Below are 19732 nucleotides of genomic sequence, written 5' to 3'. Positions count from 1 at the left end.
CAAAAGCTTCCTGGGACCTAGACTATTCACTGGTTGTCTGGTGGGCCTGAAATGTAAAGTAGCTAGACAAGACTTTAAAGATAAATGGGATATGTTACCGTGGGATAATTTAGCAAGATAATCCTTATTTTCCCTCTCAATAGAGATGATAGGAAACTCGGCATCAACTTTGACAAAAGGTTTAGTTTGTTCGTAAGTGCCAATTCCTCACCATCAGAGACCTGCTCACAGACCTGCTTGAGGGTAGGTTCCGTGTCCTATCTTTGTACCCTCGGCATCTATAGACCAAATTAAGTATCCAATTAATGTTTGAGATTTGACTGGAGGGGTAAATGGATAAAATTAAAATTAACATCACCGACTTTGTTACTGGCAACCGTTACAGCCACCAACACCAGAGGGATTAAAAGAGGTTCTTTTTAGGATGGCGAACTCCAATGTCACTATTGTACACGCGAGAAAGCTCTCTCGTTATAAGTTATCTTGAAGGCGACTGGCAGAAATAGCCTGTAATGGGAAGTTGTGCAGGCCCTATGAGTTGTGTTTTCCCTATGAGACGGGAAAACCAAAAACTAACTCCTTCTCCTGCCACGCCTAACCATCTTTACTAGGTTCCAAACACATCCCATTTCACCGCAACGGAAACTCACTTCCGGCCTGACTAGGAAGTAAGAAAACTTCGAGTGAAAGAGGTCCCCTCGAAAAAAAATAGTAGGGCGTCCCCGTACAGACGCTCCTCCAATATTAGAAGTCAAGATCCTCTTTCCCCTACCTCTTCAGGATTCATCTTTAGCTTATCCAGGCGCTAAGGCAATTAGCGTCGGGCAACAGACCGTTGCTGCTGCTGCTGCTAAGTCACTTCAGTCGTGTCCAACTCTGTGTGACCCCATAGACGGAAGCCCACCAGGCTCCCCCGTCCCTGGGATTCTCCAGGCAAGAACACTGGAGTGGGTTGCCATTTCCTTCTCCAATGTGTGAAAGTGGAAAGTGAAAAGTGAAAGTGAAGTTGCTCAGTCGTGTCCGACCCTTAGCGACCCCACGGACTGCAGCCTACCAGGCTCCTCCATCCATGGGATTTTCTGTTACCTCCCACCAAAAACTCCCCGACCCCCGCCAGCTTCAGAGACTACAGGTTCCATAATGCAGCTCGCCGTCTTCCAGAGAACACGCCCATGAGTCCCAGCACGCAACGCGCCTCACGTGCCTCCAAGAAATTTTTCTCTTCCTCTTGCCCCGCCGAAACCGAGCAAAGCATACTGGGGCTTGTAGTCCTTGCGCCTACTTTCCCTAGGTCCTCCGCGACAATCCGTCAGGTCCCGCCTATTATCTGCTCCCCTGGACATTTAGGCTTCTGTTGGCCCATTTGAAGACCAGGAAGTTGATAACTCTCGAGGCTCGCTACTGAGAGACGGTGGCTCGGATGGGACAGTCGCCAGGGATGGCGGAACGTAAGGATGGAGCGGGTGTCCGGACTGCTCTCCTGGACGCTGAGCAGATTCCTGTGGCTCTCGGGCCTCTCTGAGCGGGGAGCTGCCCGGCAGCCCCGGATCATGGAAGAGAAAGCGCTAGAAGTTTATGGTAATTAATTTTGTGCAGGGTACCATTTGGTGGTGAACGTGGAGGCAGAGGTAACGAGGGCCTCACCTGAGGGTTTGGAGTGTAAACTCGGGTGTTTTGCTATATCTCCTCGGCAAGAGTAGGAAGCTTTTTGTCCCGAGTCTTAAATTACGCGGGCATGTGGGTCTTAAGACGTAGGCTCTTGCTAAATCCGGAGCAAGCCGAGTCTGGCTTATTTCCCTTGTGTGCCACATGTTCTAGTGGTCATCTCAAGATTTCTGGGCAGAGGCGTTTAAGATGCTTGATTAGGAAGCAGAACTGGCCCAGTTGCCGCACTTGAGCCTCCTTCCTTCTTGTCCCTAACCCTGGACACACACTCCTCTTTCCACCATTGAGGATACTGCTGGGTGACTGTCTGGCCCAAGGTCACAGCCAGTCTCTTCTGCAGAGGCAGTAGGCAAGAGGTCCCCACGAGCCTGGCCATGAAATGACACTTCTTTAACACGCCCACGCCTGGAGTGCAAAAGAATACACACGCACTGAGTTTTATATGTACATATAACACACATAGCTTTCATGTGTGTATTGAACATAGAATATTCTCAATTCAACCCCTGGAACCATCTTCATTGTACAGATGAGGAAACAGGTTTAGACAACTACCTGGAGGCCACTCTGCCCATAAGGAAGCAGCAAAAACCAAAGCTCTTCTGTTTCCTAACTTGGTGCACTTTTCACCACTTTACATTGCTTTGTGACTTGCCTTTTTGCACTTAATTAGCATTGTTTTTGAAACTACAAAGACTGGATTTAACTAGCGCTCAGAGATTCCTGCTAACCCTAATCCAGGGTAAAAGTCTAACCACAAGAATGCAAATAATGCAGGTAAGGATTATAGACCAGTAGAAGAAGCCAGGGATGTTAAAGACCTTTGGCACTACTCTGGTTTACCTCTTCCTAGGTTAGGACTTAACCCTAGTCAGGTGACTGGTGTGAATGGAATGATTTCCCCAAAGCAGTTAGATTCCTGTCCTGTCAGGTCTCCGTCTCCAGCATTTAGGGACAACAGGACACTGGGGCTACAACTTTGGAAGAGGGAGATTTCTTGTCCTCACACTTACCTTGAAGGGGACCTTTATACACAGAAATAGAATTTTAAGAAATTATGTGCAGTGCAAGCATCTGTATGAGAAATACAGGCAGAGAGGAAAGAGAGTCAGTAATCTCTGACTAGGGGATCTGGAAGGACTTTAAGGAGAAGGGGTCACTTGAATTGGGCCTTGAAGCATTAGGATCTGGGCCTTTAAAGGGTACATGGGTTACTGAGCAGAAGGAAGAAGCAAGATTATAGAGGTAAGAAAATAACTTGTTTAGGGAACGGCAGGCAGGGCTACAGGATAGGGTTTGTGGTTAAATGTGGAGGTGTGGTCAAAAATTGTTTTACAGAGCAAGTTGGATTGGATCCTGAAGGTTTAAGTATAAATGAAAATTTAATATCAGTGCAAAACCAGTAGAAGAATTTTAGTCAAGGGAGTAATGTGAGGAGAGCAACATTGCTTTCTTTCTAAAGAAATTAATCCAGATCACTGAACAGTAGAGAAGTTAAATAAGGGGTGAGATTTAATTTTAGAGTCATTTAACATATAAACAATATAATACAGCTTATGTATGTGAGCCTTACAGGGAAAAAGGCCTAGGATGAGGGGGAACTAACTCCTTTTAAGAATCTTGTTTCCCTGAGCCCCACGTTTCACAAGTCTTGCAAAGGTTCTTTTTCCTGCCTCCATTCTCAAATTCTATTTCTAATCAAATGATAAGCTCAGGAGTTGCTGGGGAGAAAGTAGAGCTTGATTGATTTGTTTTTCCCAGCAGGATTTCTGATTACAAGAGTGCTGTAAATAGTAGAAGGAAACCTTAGTCCTGAGAAATCAAACTTGTCCCTTGTGAACTCCTGCTTTTTTCTACCTCACCATTACTTATTCTCCTTTTCCGTCTTCTACAACCTCAGTGTAAGAAGGAAGCCTTTTCCTCTACAATGCCAACCTAGCTTCCCACATCTTTGATCTCGTTCAATCCTGTTTATTTTACCAGTCTCTTTAAAATTCAGTGTCCCTGCCTCTATTTGAGTTGTAAAAATATATACTCGTTTCCCTCATCCTTGTCACCGTTCTAGCTTTTTTAAAACCCACTGCCCTTTGCCCTTTCCTTCTTCCCTTCCAAAGTCCTAGGATTATGTTTTCAGTTCTTTCTCACGTCCCCTTTTGCGAGCTGGCCTCTGCCTTCACCTCTCTGCTGAAAGTGCTTTCTTGCAGGTGACCTCCTGACTAATAAATCAGAGACCTGGTTTAGCTCTCAGTAACCTGATTTTTTCAGCAGTATTTGATGTTAATAACCATCCCCTCTTTCCTTCTCTACTGCTTTTTGCTTTGCTTCCTTCTGATCCCCAAGTTAGGTGCTTCCTACAGATCTATCCTTGGGTCTCTTTCCCTTTACATTTGCTGTTCCCCCACCTGGCTGCACATAAGAATAACCTGAGGGATTTTTTTTTAAAGTCTCAATGCCCAAGTCCTCCTGTGAATCAGTTAAATCAGAATCCTGGGGAGGGCTCAGATACCAGCTTTTGTTTTGTTTGCTTTTGAAGCATTCCTAGTGGTTCCCATGTTTGGCAAAGGTTAAAAACTAAGGTTATACTCACTGTTGTTTGTGAATCCCATGTGTTCAACAGCCACTCTAGCCTTGGTTCTCTTAAACCTTATGCTGCAATTCAGTGTTGCTGGAATGTTCCATTGGCTTGCCCCTTAAGCACCTCAGAATGATTACATGTGAGATTTAATCCACTTTTCTTAGTTCCCACCCAAATTTCTTCCTTTTTTCTCTTCCTTTTTTTTTTTTTCATTCTATCTTGGTTCTTCCAGGCAGTTAGATTTACAATTTGAGTCATCTTCCTTTTCTCTCTTTCTTTGTCTTCTATGTCCAAACAATTGTCAGAGTCTGTCGATTCTGCCTTTGAAATTACTTCAGTGTCTGTCTTCTCCTCTCTATTACTATGGTCACGTCCCTGTTTTAGGCTCGGCTTTTTCATCCAGTATCCCTGGCTCTGCTCTTTAGTGTGAGTCTACCAGCTGGTGAATGAGTTACCAGCTGACAGTGTAACGCTGTCCCTGTTATCCCCTTGTTCAGAGCCTCTTGAATAGATATTCTATTGCCTGTAGCTGACTTTAAAAGACCCTTAATGGGCTGGCCTAAACTCTTAACTTCTTCACTTAATGCTAAGTTCCTGGCAAACTAAACTTGTTCATTTGGAAATGCTCCAAAATGTTACCCATTTTTAAAGACAATTCAGATTGCATTTCCATAAATCCTGAAACTAAGTTATTTCTTCCTCTTGAGCTTGTGTAACACTTTCCCATTTGCATATTCTCTCTGCAGAATTAGATCCAAGAAACTGGACATGAGGTACTAATAATCCATGAAAATGATTTTCTCAAAAGGAAATTTCTGTCAGAAATCTGGGGAGTGGCTGTAGTATTTGCTCAAACAAAAAGAAGTCAGTGTTTGGATTAAGACTGGCAAAATCAATTGTGTTTAGAATATCCGTGTTTTAACATAAGACCTTGTTTCTGATGATTCTTCAGATTTAATTCGAACCATCCGGGACCCAGAGAAGCCCAATACTTTAGAAGAACTGGAAGTGGTAACGGAAAGTTGTGTGGAGGTTCAGGAGATAAATGAAGATGACTATTTGGTTATTATAAGATTCACGCCAACGGTACCTCATTGCTCTTTGGCGACTCTTATTGGTAAGATTTTAGATAAAGATATTTATATGTTGATACTGAATTATTCTAGCTGATACTGACCCACAGTAACAATTAGCATCATGGATCATACTTTATGGTTTACAGAATGTTTTCGGTAGTTCTCACAATCAACGTATGAGTCAATATTAGGTTTATTTTACAGATGAGGAACCTGAGGCTCAGGGAGTTTAAGGGACTTGCTCAGCATCACATAGCCAGGAAATGATGAAGCTGAGGCTCAACCCTAGGTCTCCTGACTTTAAGTGTGTTTTTTCTTTAGCTACACCATGCTGCTTCTCTACAATTATGGAGGCTGGGTGTGGGCCGTCTTCTCCCTCAGGTCTGCAGATTGGAATGGGTGTGGTCAGACTAGCACTGTGCCCTCACTGTCTTCTCCTTTTAGGGGCTCTCTTGGCTTCTGTGTAGCATGGGCAGGAGTCCTGGGGGGAGGGTGTTTTTTCAGGTGCTTTTCTTTTTGAGAGGTTGCATTCCCAATACTTGAATTAGTTAGCAGTGAGATATACCATCAATATCTTTGAATGTATATTTTGTGAAAAAAAGACGAAGTTTTTATTTCAAACCAAATCTTGATCAGTGGGGAACCGGTTAAATAATCAGTGATGGTATTTATCAATAATGAAATACTATGCAGTTATCAAAAAATGAACTCTCCATATACTAATATGGAAAGATCTCTGTGACATACTGTTAGGAAATAAAAGTATAATATTCCTACATTTGTGTAATAAAAGGTAAAAATATATATTTATATTTGGTTGCATATCATAAAGAAGATGTAAATGAATAGCTGAGATAGGGTGGGCATTACTGATGGTGAGAACTGGTCAGATAGGGGATAGGGTAGGTGGGAGACTTTATACCTTTTTGTATTTTTAAGTTTTTGAACATCGAGACTGTATTATCTATTTGAAAATAGACAAATTTATAAAAAGGCTTGGAAAAGTAAATATTTTATGATTGTTCCCACTATTGTTGTGAGTTTCTTAAATTATGAAACACAATTATAACATTTGTTGACAATTTTGAAATTCCACAAATGCATAAAGAAGAAAATCTTAAAAAGTTAGCATTAGAAAGTGTGCTCCAGGCTAAAATTCCAGCTGTTAGTTCTGTCACTTTGTGGCCTTGGGCAAGTTACATAACCTTTCTAGCCTATCTCCTTATCTGTGAAAATAGTGATAATAAGGGTAACTGGAACCTGGTAGAATACAGTCCACAGGGTCGCAAAGAGTCAGGACTGAAGTGACTTAGTGCACGCGTGCACACACACACTGAGTTGTAGAGGTTAAGTGATAGAAAGCATGAAATAGATGAGAAATGTTTTTTAGTTCTCCTTAAATATTATTCTTTAGTTATATGGTTATATAGGAACATGCTAATCTCACTGATGTATCAGTTTTGTAACCATGTGGACTACTTCTAGCCTTCCACAATTATAAATAAACTATAATGAAAAACTTTACACATAAATATTTTTTTTGTCTCTAATTATTGGTTCAGGATAAATTCCTATAAGTGGAATTATTGGGTCACACGGTTGAAATATTTTTAAGCCTCTGGGTAAATATTAGCAAGTCCTTATTAAAAAATTCATACTAGGAGTTCCCTGGCAGTCCACTAAGTTAGGACTCTGCGCTCTCCCTAAGGATGGCACACTGCAGAGGGTTTGGAACCATTTACCTCAGATTGGGACTTAACCCATGTGCCAGGACTCAAACCCGGCCAGAACCCATGGTCTTCCTACTGAGATCACATTCCTGGTTTCAGGATCTAATGAAGCTCAGGTTCTTGATGTCTCATTGCAGAAAGAATTCAGTGAGAAACAAAGTGATAGGTAAGAAGTGGATTTATTAGAGAGAAACACACTCCAGAAAGAGCGTGGGCCATTTCAGACAGCAAGAGCAGCTGTGGTAGAAACACTCCATGAACAAGAGTGTGGGCCGATGCAGAGGGTGCATGTGGCCTCGAAATGTGGGGTGGTTAGTTTTTATGGGTTGGGTAATTTCATTGGCTAATGAGTGGGAGAATTATTGCAGCTATTTTTGGGAAAGAGTGGAAATTTCTAGGAATTAGGCCACAGCCCACTTTTTTGTCATGTATGTGTCAGCCTTGGAGCTGTCATGGCGCCTCTGGGCGTGTATCTTCAGTATTCAGGGTTACGGGTCTGTCAAAGTTAACTTGTGTGCCATCTTGGACCCATTTGATTCTAATTAATAAACTGGTTGTGTCCTTGGGCTATGTCATTCTTTCAAAGGTTGTGCTCTGCCCCCTTCCCTCCTGTTTCAGGTTCTGTCCCTGGTCAGGGAACTAAGATCCCACAATCTGGGCTATGTGGCCAAAAAAAGAAAAAGAAAATTCATTCTTTTTGCCCTAAGAAGTAAGGAACTAGTTTCCCAGGAGAAGATAGTAGCATGTACAAAACATATAGGGTACATTTATAATAATAAATCTTGAAAGAAACTATAGTATCTATTAATAAGGATATGATATAAAAATAATGCAATTTCTTAATTTCTATTTAAAATTAATATAATCAAGGAATTAAAGTATCTGTATGAGAAGTGTATGAAAAAGCTTGAATGATAAGTTGAATTTTTATTATGATTGCAGTTATTTTAAAACAAATGTTTGTGGATAAAGATTGAGAGAGGACATGAAATAAAAATAACTGTAAAGATGTCAAGATTAGTTTATGGTTGATATTTCAGTTCTGTACACTTCTTGAAAAGAGTTTTGTCACTCTTTTGGCCCTTTGGATATGGGTTTGAGTTGAGACCCTTGGCTTTTCAGAGGGTTGCCTAGTAATGTATCATAGTAACTGTGTTCAAGCAACATGATTGGAAAACTTGATGAAGAGAGTCATCTTTCTGTCTGATGCATTAGAAGGCATTTCCTATGAGCAGGTAATATTGTTGCAAGAAAGAGTGGGTCTTGAGAGGATGGTCACATCCCAGGTCACATCTGAGTCCCTGAGACAGCCACCAAGTATGGGTTCTTAGCTTCGTGCCGGAAAGAATTCAAGAGCGAGCAAGCCATTAATAAAGTGAAAGAAGGCTTATTCAGGGAGAAAACACACTCCATGGACAGAGTGTGGGCCACCTCCAGAATGCAAGAGAGACAGCAAGGGTATAGGGGTAGTCAGTTTTTATAGATGTGGGTAATTTCATAGGCTAATGAATGGGAGGAGTAGTCCAGCTATTTTGGGGGAACCGTTGAGGATTTTCGTGAATTGGGCCACTACCTACTTCTTGACTTTAATGGTTGGCCTTGGAGCTTTTGGGATGCCTGTGGGTGTGTCATATAGCTTGCTGATGGGTTACAATGAGCGAATACTAAGGCTCAAGGTCTGGTGGAAATCAACTTGTCCACCATCTTGTATCTGTTTGGTTCTAATCAGTTTATGTCACGTCCTCAGGCTAAGTCATTCTTTTAAAGGTTGTGCCTTGCCCTCTTCCTGTCTCAGTACTAAGCATAGAAAGGCACCTGAGTAAGAGTTCCACTCTCACTACTTAGGTTGTCACCTACTCAGTTACCCTGGTATGTAATTCCAAAGACAAGGAAGACGCAAAGAAGGTGAGTGGGTATGATCTTGGGTGGCCTCAGTCTGCAGCAGCTTAAAGTGGGGCTTCAGTTACTGGTCAGAAATTGAAACCAGTGAAAGCACTGAATTCTAGTCACTGAACCAGTGGTCAGTGATGAGGCCCAAAGCTTTGCAGAGAAGAACTCCCATAAAGACAAAGTAGTGAAACAAGTAAAGTGTTTATTAGGAAAAAAAGAATACAGTATGTGTGGATAGACACACGGGCAGACTCAGAGTCATGCCCTAGTGGTGGTTTAAATACTTTGTGTGGGGCGTTTCTTCCGGGTTTCCTTTGACCAGTCGTCCTGCTTGCCAGGTTCTGAGTCAATATTTGGTTTGTCTCAGGGTCCTCTCATTTGTGCACGTGCATCTTTTAGCCAGGATAGATTCTAGCAAAGAGGCCTGTGAATCACTTACTCTGAGGTGATGCCCCCTCTCTTCTGACTTCCAAGGAGCCTTTCCGTCCTGTGTAGTCAGGGAAGTCTCCTTTAAGAATGAGGAATATGTGGTCTTTTATCTCTTAACTTCCCTGATAGCTCAGTTAGCAAAGAATCCGCCTGCAATGCAGGAGACCCCAGTTCGATTCCTGGGTCGGGAAGATACCCTGAAGAAGGGATAGGCTACCCACTCCAGTATTCTTGGGCTTCCCTTGTGACTCAGTTGGTAAAGAATCATCTGCAATGTGGGAGACCTGGGTTTGATCCCTGGGTTGGGCAGATCCCCTGGAGAAGGGAAAGGCTACCCACTCCAGTATTCTGGCCTGGAGAATTCCAAATGATAGCCCACTCCAGTACTCTTGCCTAGAAGTCCATGGGGTCTCAAAGAGTTGGACACGACTGAGCAACTTCACTTCATATAGTCCATAGGGTCAAAAAGAGTCATGGACAGGACTTTCACTTTCTTATCTCTTAACTGGGCAGGGCCCAGCCTCCTCCCCTCCATTGTCCTGCTATTTTTGTCTTAGAGTTTCAGAACAAGCTTCAGCTGTTTACCCCCAGGGCCCATCTATCTCCTGCCTCAGGTTAGGGCAGAAAAACCACTTGTGACTTCCCTGGTGGCTCAGAGGTTAAAGCATCTGCCTCCAATGCGGGAGACCCGGGTTCAGTCCTCGAGTCGGGAAGATCCCCTGGAGAAGGAAACGGTAACCCACTCCAGTATTCTTGCCTGGAGAATCCCATGGACGGAGAAGCCTGGTAGGCTACAGTCCACGGGGTCGCAAAGAGTCGGACGCGACTGAACGGAACAGAACGGAATCTTTTGCAAGAAGGCAGGAGATGAAGGGCATAGGATTTGGAGTCTAGATTTAACTTCTAGCTCCTTCCACTTGTTAGCTATGTGATGTTGAACAAATCACTTATCTTGGTTCTCGACTGTAAAATGAAAATGATAAAATAATAATAGCTAACATTTATTGGATACTTAATTATGTGTCAACTACTGTTTTAAGCATAAAAATATAGTTACTCCTCATATGTAATAACCTTATACTTAGTGGTACTATTATAATACTTATGAAAACAGATAATGAAACTGAAATTCAGAGAGGTTAAGTAACTTGCCTGGTGTCACACAGCTTGTGTGTAGTGGAGCCAGTTTTGAACCCAGAGTATCTATCTTAGTATTCTATACTGCCTGTCTTGAGAATATTGATATTCAAGAAAGTGCTTTGTGAATTGTAAAACAGTTATTGTTTATGGGTGTAATACTTACCTGAAACCATTCATCTCAGATTGGGACTTTACCGAGACTCCAGCCCAGCCAAAATCATGCCTGGGACTTGAAACCACATGGCCAGGACGCTAACCTAACCAAAACCCAGTTTGGGACTAGAACCCAAGTGGCCAGGAATGAACCCAGCCAAAATTCACGGTCTTCCAATTGAGATCACATACCTGGTTTCAATACCTAATGAATGCAGGTTCTCGGTGTCTCATCACAGAAAGAATTCAGTAAGAGACAAAGTGATAGGTAAGAAATGGATTTTTTTAGAGAGAGACATACTCCACAAATAGTGTGGGCCATCTCAGAAGGCAAGACCGGCCTTGGGAGAAGCATGTGCCACAGACAAAAATGTCTGCTGTTGTAGAGGGTGAATGTGGCCTTGAATCTGGTGTGGTTAGCTTTTATAGACAGGGTAAGATTGCTGGGAGAAATATCAATAACCTCAGATGTGCAGATGACACCAGCCTAATGGCAGAAAGCGAAGAGGAACTGAAGAGCTTCTTGATGAAGGTGAAAGAGGAGAGCGAAAAACCTGCCTTAAAATTCAACATTCAAAAAACTAAGATCATGGCATCCCGTCCCATCACTTCATGGCAAATAGACGAGGAAAAAATGGAAACAGTGACAGACTTTATTTTCTTGGGCTCCAAAATCACTGTGTATGGTGATTGTAGCCATGAAATTGAGACACTTGCTCCTTGAAAGAAAAGCTTTGACAAACCTAGACAGCATATTAAAAAGCAGAGATATCACTTTGCCAACAAAAACGTATGGTCAAAGCTATGGTTTTTCCAATAGTCATGTGTGGATATGAGAGTTGGACCATAAGGGAGGCTGAGCACTGAAGAATTGATGCTTTCGAACTGTGGTGCTAGAGAAGTTGAGGGTCCCTTGAACAGTAAGGAGATCAAACCAGTCAACCCTAAAGGAAATCAACTCTGAATATTCATTGGAAGGACTGATGCTGATGCTGAAGCTGAAGCTCCAGTACTTCAGTGCTGAAGCTGAAGCTCCAGTATCACTCCAGCCATGTGATACAGTGTTGACTCATTGGAAAAGACCCTCATGCTGGGAAAGATTGAGGGCAGAAGGGAGCGACAGAGGATGAGATGGTTGGATGGCATCACTGACTCAATGGACATGAATTTGAGCAAACTCAGGGAGATAGTGAAGGACAATGAAGTCTGCATGCTACAGTCCATGGGGTCCCAAAGAGGCAGACACGACTTAGCAACCGAACAACAACAGCAACAAAAGTTTATGTTGTGTCCTTCGGCTGTATCATTCTTTCAAAGGTTGTGCCCTGCCCCCTTCCCTCCTGTTTCAGTTACTGGAACATATGAGGATGCTCAAGTAACAGACAGTGTAGGAGCAGAGTGAGGTGAACCCGCTAGACAAACTTTAAGGCAGATAGATACTCTAAAGGGAGACCCTTCTTAAGGAAATTATATATTTTCTTTAGAGTTCCCTAGTAGCTATTATGGAATTGCTATGTTGTAGACTCTAAGGTAGACCCAGGTTCATTGTAGCTCATCTAATTTTTTTTCCTTTCCTGGAAGTTTTATAATGATTCTGTTAGAAAACCTGATGGTACTTTGTTTGATTTATCTTCTCTATCTAGGGGTTTATATGCATGCATGCTAAGTCACTCCAGTGTTCTTGCCTGGAGAATCCCAGGGACAGGGGAGCCTGGTGGCTACCGTCTATGGGGTCACACAGAGTCGGACACGACTGAAGTGACTTAGCATGCTAAGTCACTTCAGTTGTTTCCAACTCTTTGCGACCCTATGGACTGTAACCCTCCTGGCTTCTCTGTCCACAGGACGCCCCAGGCAAGAATACTGTAGGGGGTTGCTGTGCCCTCCTTCAGGGGACCTGGGGATCAAACCCCCGTCTCTTACGTCTTCTGCATTGTCAGGTGCATTCTTTACCACTAGTGCCACCAGGGAGACCCATCTAGGGATGGTGACTTAATTAAAATTGTATTCCTTATTTTGTGGTGGGGAAGAAGTGAAACACTGGCACTGAGGCTCTGTTCCAAGGTGACTTTTAATTTCTCTTAAAAGGCTCAACTAGAAGAAAAAAAAATATTGAAATATGACTTGGTACTGGGGCAATAAACTGAACTTCAGAGGATCTTGTTTGGCGCAAACAACTGTGTTTGTACCTGGCAGGCATAGAGGATTCCAAATTTGAGAGTGCTTTAAAAAGTGGCTCTTACTTAGTTTTAAGTTTTTGCGTGGCCTGACCTGTTGTAAGCATTCCAAAGTTTAATGAATCAGTTGATCTTTGATGGAAGGCGAATTGATGTAATAGAAAGGATCTGGGGTTTTGCAGTGGTTTGGGTTCTAATCCCAGCTCAGTCACTATACTAGCTCTTTGATCTTCAGCAAGTTACATTGTGACTTTGGTTTCATAATTTGTAGAATGGGGTTGATAACACCTGACTCAGTGGATTATCATGAGGAATTTTTAAGGTTGTGCTTATATGTTAAAGATGCTAGCTAAAGGTGCCAGCCTCAAACAAGGCCTACGTTGGATTGAGTCTAAGCTGTTTTCAGCTACTGTTTTGTATGGAGATGCCTACACGTAGCTGTATCCTTTTTCAAAAACCAATAAGAAAGATAATTGATGAGGTTTTTTTCTTTTTCCCCCTTCCACAGGGCTGTGCTTAAGAGTAAAACTTCAGCGGTGTTTACCGTTTAAACATAAGGTAAGGAATGTATTTTTTGTTGTTGTTTTATAACAGCATTGTTGAGATTTGATGCACATATCATACAACCACCTATTTAAAGTGTAGAATTTAATGGTTTTTGGTATATTCACAGAATTGTGCAGCCATCACTACTATTACTTGAGAACATTTTCATTATCCCAGTAAAAACCCCATATCAATTAGCAGTCACATCCTATTTTTCCCAAACCTTCTCCCATCCCTGGAAGTGGAATGTTAGTCACTCACTTGTGTCTGACTCTTTGTGATCCCATGGACTGTAGCTCACTAGGCTCCTCTGTCCATGGAATTCTCTAGGCAGGAATACTGGAGTGGATTGCCATTCCCTTCTCCAGGGAATCTTTCCGACCCAAGGGTTGAACTCGGGTCTCCTGCATTGCAGACAGATTCTTTACCATCTGAGCTACCTGGGAAGCCTATCCCTAGGCAACCACTAATGTACTTTTTCTGTATAGATCTGACTATTCTGGATATTTCATTTAAATGGAATCATATAATTTGTGAGCATCAGGATCTTTTCCAATGAGTCAGTTCTTTGCATCAGGTGACCAAAGTATCAGAGCTTCAGCTTCAGCATCAGTCCTTCCAATGAATATTCAGGACTGATTTCCTTTAGGATTGACTGGTTGGATCTTCTTGCAGTCCAAGGGACTCTCAAGAGTCTTCTCCAGCACCACAGTTCAAAAGCATCAATTCTTCGGTGCTCAACTTTCTTTATGGTTCAACTCTCACATCCATACAACACTACTGGAAAGACCATAGCTTTGATTGGACAGACCTTTGTCAGTAAAGTAATGTCTCTGCTTTTTAATATGCTTTCTAGGTTTGTCATAACTTTTTTCCAAGGAGCAGATGTCTTTTAAGTTCATGGCTGCAGTCACCATCTGCAGTGATTTTGGAGCCCAAGAAAATAAAATCTGTGACTGTTTCCATTGTTTTCCCATCTGTTTGCCATGGAGTGATGGGACTGGATGCCATTATCTTAGTTTTTTGAATGTTGAATTTTAAGGCAAGTTTTTAGCTCTCCTCTTTCACTTTCATCAAGAGGCTCCTTAGTGCCTCTTCACTTTCTGACATTAGACTGGTGTCATCTGCCTATCTGAGGTTATTGATATTTCTCCTGGCAATCTTGATTCCAGCTTGTGCTTCATCCAGCCCGGCATTTCACACATTTCCCTAAATTACTGAAGTAAATGAGTATACGGGGTCTCCCAGGTAGCTCAGTGGTAAAGAATCTGCCTGCCAATGCAGGAGATGTGGGTTTGATCCTTGAGTCAGGAAGAACTTCTGGAGAAGGAAATGGCAACCCACTCCAGCATTCTTGCCTGGGAAGTCTCTTGGACAGAGGAGCCTGGTAGGCTATGACTCTACAGTCTATGGCATCGTAAAAGTCAAACATAACTTAGTGACTAAACAACACCAACAAATGAATATAGATTGATTTTATATCACCTCCTTTGTTGTTCACAATAAGAGTTACTGTTAATGATATTGACGGAATTTATGTGGTGTTTCGTATTTTAAAGAAAACTGAACAAGAAGATCTCTAAGGTCTCTTATAGCCATAATAGTTTATGATTTTTCCCTGTCATCAGTTCAGTTCAGTTCAGTTCAGTCGCTCAGTCGTGTCCAACTCTTTGCGACCCCAAAAATCACAGCACGCCAGGCCTCCCTGTCCATCACCAATTCCTGGAGTTCACTCAAACTCATGTCCATCAAGTCAGTGATGCCATCCAGCCATCTCATCTCTGTCGTCCCCTTCTCCTCCCGCCCCCAATCCTTCCCAGCATCAGAGTCTTTTCCAGTGAGTCAACTCATCGGATGAGGTGGCCAAAGTATTGGAGTTTCAGCTTTAGCATCAGTCCTTCCAATGAACACCCAGGATTGATCTCCTTTAGAATGGACTGCTTGGATCTCCTTGCAGTCCAAGGGACTCTCAAGAGTCTTCTCCAGCACTACAGTTAAAAAGCATCAATTCTTCGATGATCAGCTTTCTTCACAGTCCAACTCTCACATCCATACATGACCATGGGAAAAACCATAGCCGATGATGCTGTGAAACTGCTGCACTCAATATGCCAGCAAATTTGGAAAACTCAGCAGTGGCCACAGGACTGGAAAAGGTCAGTCTTCATTCCAATCCCAAAGAAAGGCAATGCCAAAGAATGCTCAAACTACCGCACAATTGCACTTATCTCACACGCTAGTAAAGTCATGCTCAAAATTCTCCAAGCCAGGCTTCAGCAATATGTGAACCGTGAACTTCCAGATGTTCAAGCAGGTTTTAGAAAAGGCAGAGGCACCAGAGATCAAATTGCCAACATCCGCTGGATCATGGAGAAAGCAAGAGAGTTCCAGAAAAACATCTATTTCTGCTTCATTGACTATGCCAAAGCCTTTGACTGTGTGGATCACAATAAACTGTGGAACATTCTGAAGGAGATGGGAATCCCAGACCACCTGACCTGCCTCTTGAGAAACCTGTATGCAGGTCAGGAAGCAACAGTTAGAACTGGACATGGAACAACAGACTGGTTCCAAATAGGAAAAGGAGTACATCAAGGTTGTATATTGTCACCCTGCTTATTTAACTTATATGCAGAGTACATCATGAGGAACGCTGGGCTGGAAGAAGCACAAGCTGGAATCAAGATTGCCGGGAGAAATATCAGTAACCTCAGATATGCAGATGACACCACCCTTATGGCAGAAAGTGAAGAGGAACTCAAAAGCCTCTTGATGAAAGTGAAAGAGGAGAGTGAAAAGGTTGGCTTGAAGCTCAACATTCAGAAAACAAAGATCATGGCATCCGGTCCCATCACTTCATGGCAGATAGATGGGGAAACAGTGGAAGCAGTGTCAGACTTAATTTTTTTGGGCTCCAAAATCACTGCAGATGCTGATTGCAGCCATGAAATTAAAAGACGCTTACTCCTTGGAAGGAAAGTTATGACCAACCTTGATAGTATATTAAAAAGCAGAGACATTACTTTGCCAACCAAGGTCCGTCTAGTCAAGGCTATGGTTTTTCCTGTGGTCATGTATGGATGTGAGAGTTGGACTGTGAAGAAAGCTCATCGCCGAAGAATTGATGCTTTTGAACTGTGGTGCTGGAGAAGACTCTTGAGAGTCCCTTGGACTGCAAGGAGATCCAACCAGTCCATTCTAAAGGAGATCAATCCTGGGTGTTCATTGGAAGGACTGATGCTAAAGCTGAAACTCCAATGCTTTGGCCACCTCATGCGACGAGTTGACCCACTGGAAAAGAGTCTGATGCTAGGAGGGATTTGTGGTGGGAGGAGACGGGGACGACAGAGAATGAGATGGCTGGATAGCATCACTGACTCTGTGGACATGAGTTTGAGTGAATTCCGGGAGTTGGTGATGGACAGGGAGGCCTGGTGTGCTGCGATTCATGGGGTCGCGGAGAGTCGGACATGACTGAGTGACTGAACTGAACTGAACTGACTAGACGGACCTTGGTTGGCAAAGTAATGTCTCTGCTTTTTAATATACTATCTAGGTTGGTCATAACTTTCCTTCCAAGGAGTAAGCGTCCTTTAATTTCCTGGCTGCAATCAGCATTTGCAGTGATTTTGGAGCCCCCCAAAATAAAGTCTGACACTGTTTCCACTGTTTCCCCATCTATTTCCCATGAAGTGATGGGACCAGATGCCATGATCTTTGTTTTCTGAATGTTGAGCTTCAAGCCAACCTTTTCACTCTCCTCTTTCATTTTCATCAAGAGGCTTTTTAGTTCCTCTTCACTTTCTGCCATAAGGGTAGTGTCATGTGCATATCTGAGGTTATTGATTTCTCCCAGCAATCTTGATTGCAGCCTGTGCTTCTTCCAGCGCAGTGTTCCTCATGATGTACTCTGCATATAAGTTAAATAAGCATGAAAAACATTTATCTCAGTAGTGAATAAGTATATCAGAATTAGATATTGTGCTCCAATGTTCCCTGAAGAATAGAGATATCTTTATCATATAGCATGATTTAGTTACCATAAGATTTGCATTAATTTTGTAGGTTTGTCTCAAAAACTCTGGTTCTTGGAGGTTAACTCATTTGAGCAAGTGAGTGTAGCAGGACCCAGAGGGAAAGCTTAACCAGTGGTGTACTTGAAAATAAATTTATCAAGATAATAGTAGAGATAATGATGATACTGAAAACTATATATCATGACCCTGTTTTTATAAAATACGCAATAAAAATAAACTTCCAGCCTTGGTGGGTGTGTGTGTTATGAAAAATTACGTGGGTACAGAGAAAAATATGGAAGAAAGTACACTAGATGAATGTAACTTTCTTTTGGGGTGGGGCAGGGAATAAGTTTAGTTACCAGTTTGGGAAGAAAAGGCAGAGTACAGGGGAGAGATATTCTGGAGCAGAATATGTATGAGATCTCATCTGTGTAAAATCGTAGATTTGTGTTTATAAAAAAATAATGGGAATACCTCTGTGAACTTTCCCCATGTGACCAAAAAAAAAAAAATCCTTGTAACTTCAGCCTTTGTTTTAGTGAACAGTGTGAAGATGTGTCCCAAGTCTTTGATTTTGGAAACAGGATTGGGCTTTCATCCCTAGGTTCTGGAGTTCACTGTATATTCCACCTCACTCATCTAAATGTTTTGCTTTCAATATATTTTTTTCCTAGTTGGAAATCTACATTTCTGAAGGAACCCACTCAACAGAGGAAGATAGTAAGTGAATCTTGAACCATTATTAGAAAACAACTTTATATAGTATTTTATGTTGGATATTAGGTTCTTCTACCAGCCACGTGTCTACTGTGTCATTTGCAAAAGAGTACACAGTCAACTACTAGCTTTTCCTTGAGAAGAAAGTAATTGTTTCAATGGAACTCTGGGTGAACTAGAATTAAGCCCTGTGGTTATTGACTGGTTTAGTCCAGCGGCCACACATCTGTAAAGAATATACAGCTCTGGAAACCTTGACTTACAGATTCTGAGGAGAGCTTGACTGTTTTCTTTGGTGGCAGGATAGAGAGCTGTATATTTGAAACTGAAATCAGAGGTCCAGAAAATAAAGTGTTAGGGAAGCTCAGGGTAGGGGTTGTCTTTGTGAGTTTGGATTAATGTATTATATTGAATTTTTTTTTTTTTTCCATATTCTGTGGCATGTGGGATCTTAGTTCCCCTACCAGGGGTCAAATTGCAATGTCCCCCGCAGTGGAAGCATGGAGTCTTCCTGGGTTAATGTATTAAAATGGGAGTAAAGAACTTTTTTTTTTTTTGAGAACCTTTTTTATATAAAGACTCTCTGGCCTACAGAGAGAAACGAAGTGGCAACCACTTAAAAACAACAGAGATGGAATTCAGGAAAAGCAAAACTGGAATTACAGGAAGTTTTTTTTTCTCTTTAAGTCTTCCTTTCAAAATTTACGAATGTTTAGACAAAACTTGCATTAAGTTTTCAAGGAATTGAATTCTGTAATAACAAACTAATAAAAATATTATCTGTTGCTGTATATTGACAGAGTTATGCTAAATTGTATGTGTGTCTTTTGCAGTCAACAAGCAGATAAATGACAAAGAGCGAGTGGCGGCTGCCATGGAGAACCCCAATTTACGGGAAATCGTGGAACAGTGTGTCCTGGAACCTGACTGATAGCTGTTTTAGAGCCACTGAAGTATAATCATTTGATATATTTGTTTAAAGTCTTTGTAAAATGTAAAAGATTCATGTTTAATACATAGGTGATTTGTACCTCAGAGCATTTTTTTAAACGATGATTTCCAAGCAAGATTTAATTATAAAGTAGTACCTAGTTTGTTCAATGTCTAACATTCTCAGGATTTGTAACCCTTAAATGATCAGACAAAAATATTTTCTAGTTATTGTGTGTAAGATGAGTAGCTATTTTTCTGATGCCCATTCTGATGCTTTTCATGTCAAAATATTTACTGTGCCCAAGTATATTCAGTTTAAACCATTACTCTGTAAAATAAATAAAACAGAGATGATTCTTGTACACACATTAGAATGTTTTTATTTAATTGTAAATTTCAGTGTAAACACTGAAAGATACTTCCAAACCTTTATTTTCTGATTATTATGTAGAATCAGAGATAGGAGAGCTAAGGCTTCCCTGGTGGTCTAGTGGTAAAGAATTCCTCTGCCAACACAAGGGACACAGGTTTGATCCCTGGTCTGGGAAGACTCCACATGCCAGGGAGCAACTAAGCCAGTGTTCTGCAACTACTGAAGCCCACTCGCCTGGAGCCAGTGCTCCATAACACTGGCTGCACACTGCAATGAAGAGTAGCCCCCGCTTGCGACAACTAGAGAAAG

General features: G+C 41.9%; 1 protein-coding gene across 2 annotated transcripts; it reads left to right on the top strand.

The window, feature by feature from the left end:
- The first annotated feature begins 1231 nt into the window (after window positions 1–1231).
- CIAO2A (cytosolic iron-sulfur assembly component 2A) lies at window positions 1232–19414 on the top strand. 2 transcript variants are annotated; one of them, XM_088839683.1, is made up of 5 exons: window positions 1232–1578; window positions 5193–5357; window positions 13344–13393; window positions 18075–18124; window positions 18951–19414. In XM_088839683.1, exons 1-5 carry the CDS (start codon window positions 1455–1457, stop codon window positions 18967–18969), a joined length of 408 nt encoding a protein of 135 aa, XP_088695809.1. In that variant the 5' UTR covers window positions 1232–1454; the 3' UTR covers window positions 18970–19414. The 2 variants fall into 2 exon arrangements, with proteins under 2 accessions (XP_088695809.1, XP_055292606.1); XM_055436631.2 differs by having other exon boundaries at window positions 1233–1578; window positions 18075–18120.
- Window positions 19415–19732: the final 318 nt, after the last annotated feature.

This window comes from Moschus berezovskii, chromosome 9, assembly GCF_049115385.1.
Source record: "Moschus berezovskii isolate FMDL1 chromosome 9, NW_MosBer_1.0, whole genome shotgun sequence".
Lineage (NCBI taxonomy): Eukaryota > Metazoa > Chordata > Mammalia > Artiodactyla > Moschidae > Moschus > Moschus berezovskii.
Note: the sequence above shows the minus strand (reverse complement) of the source record. Positions and strands in the feature narration are given on the sequence as shown.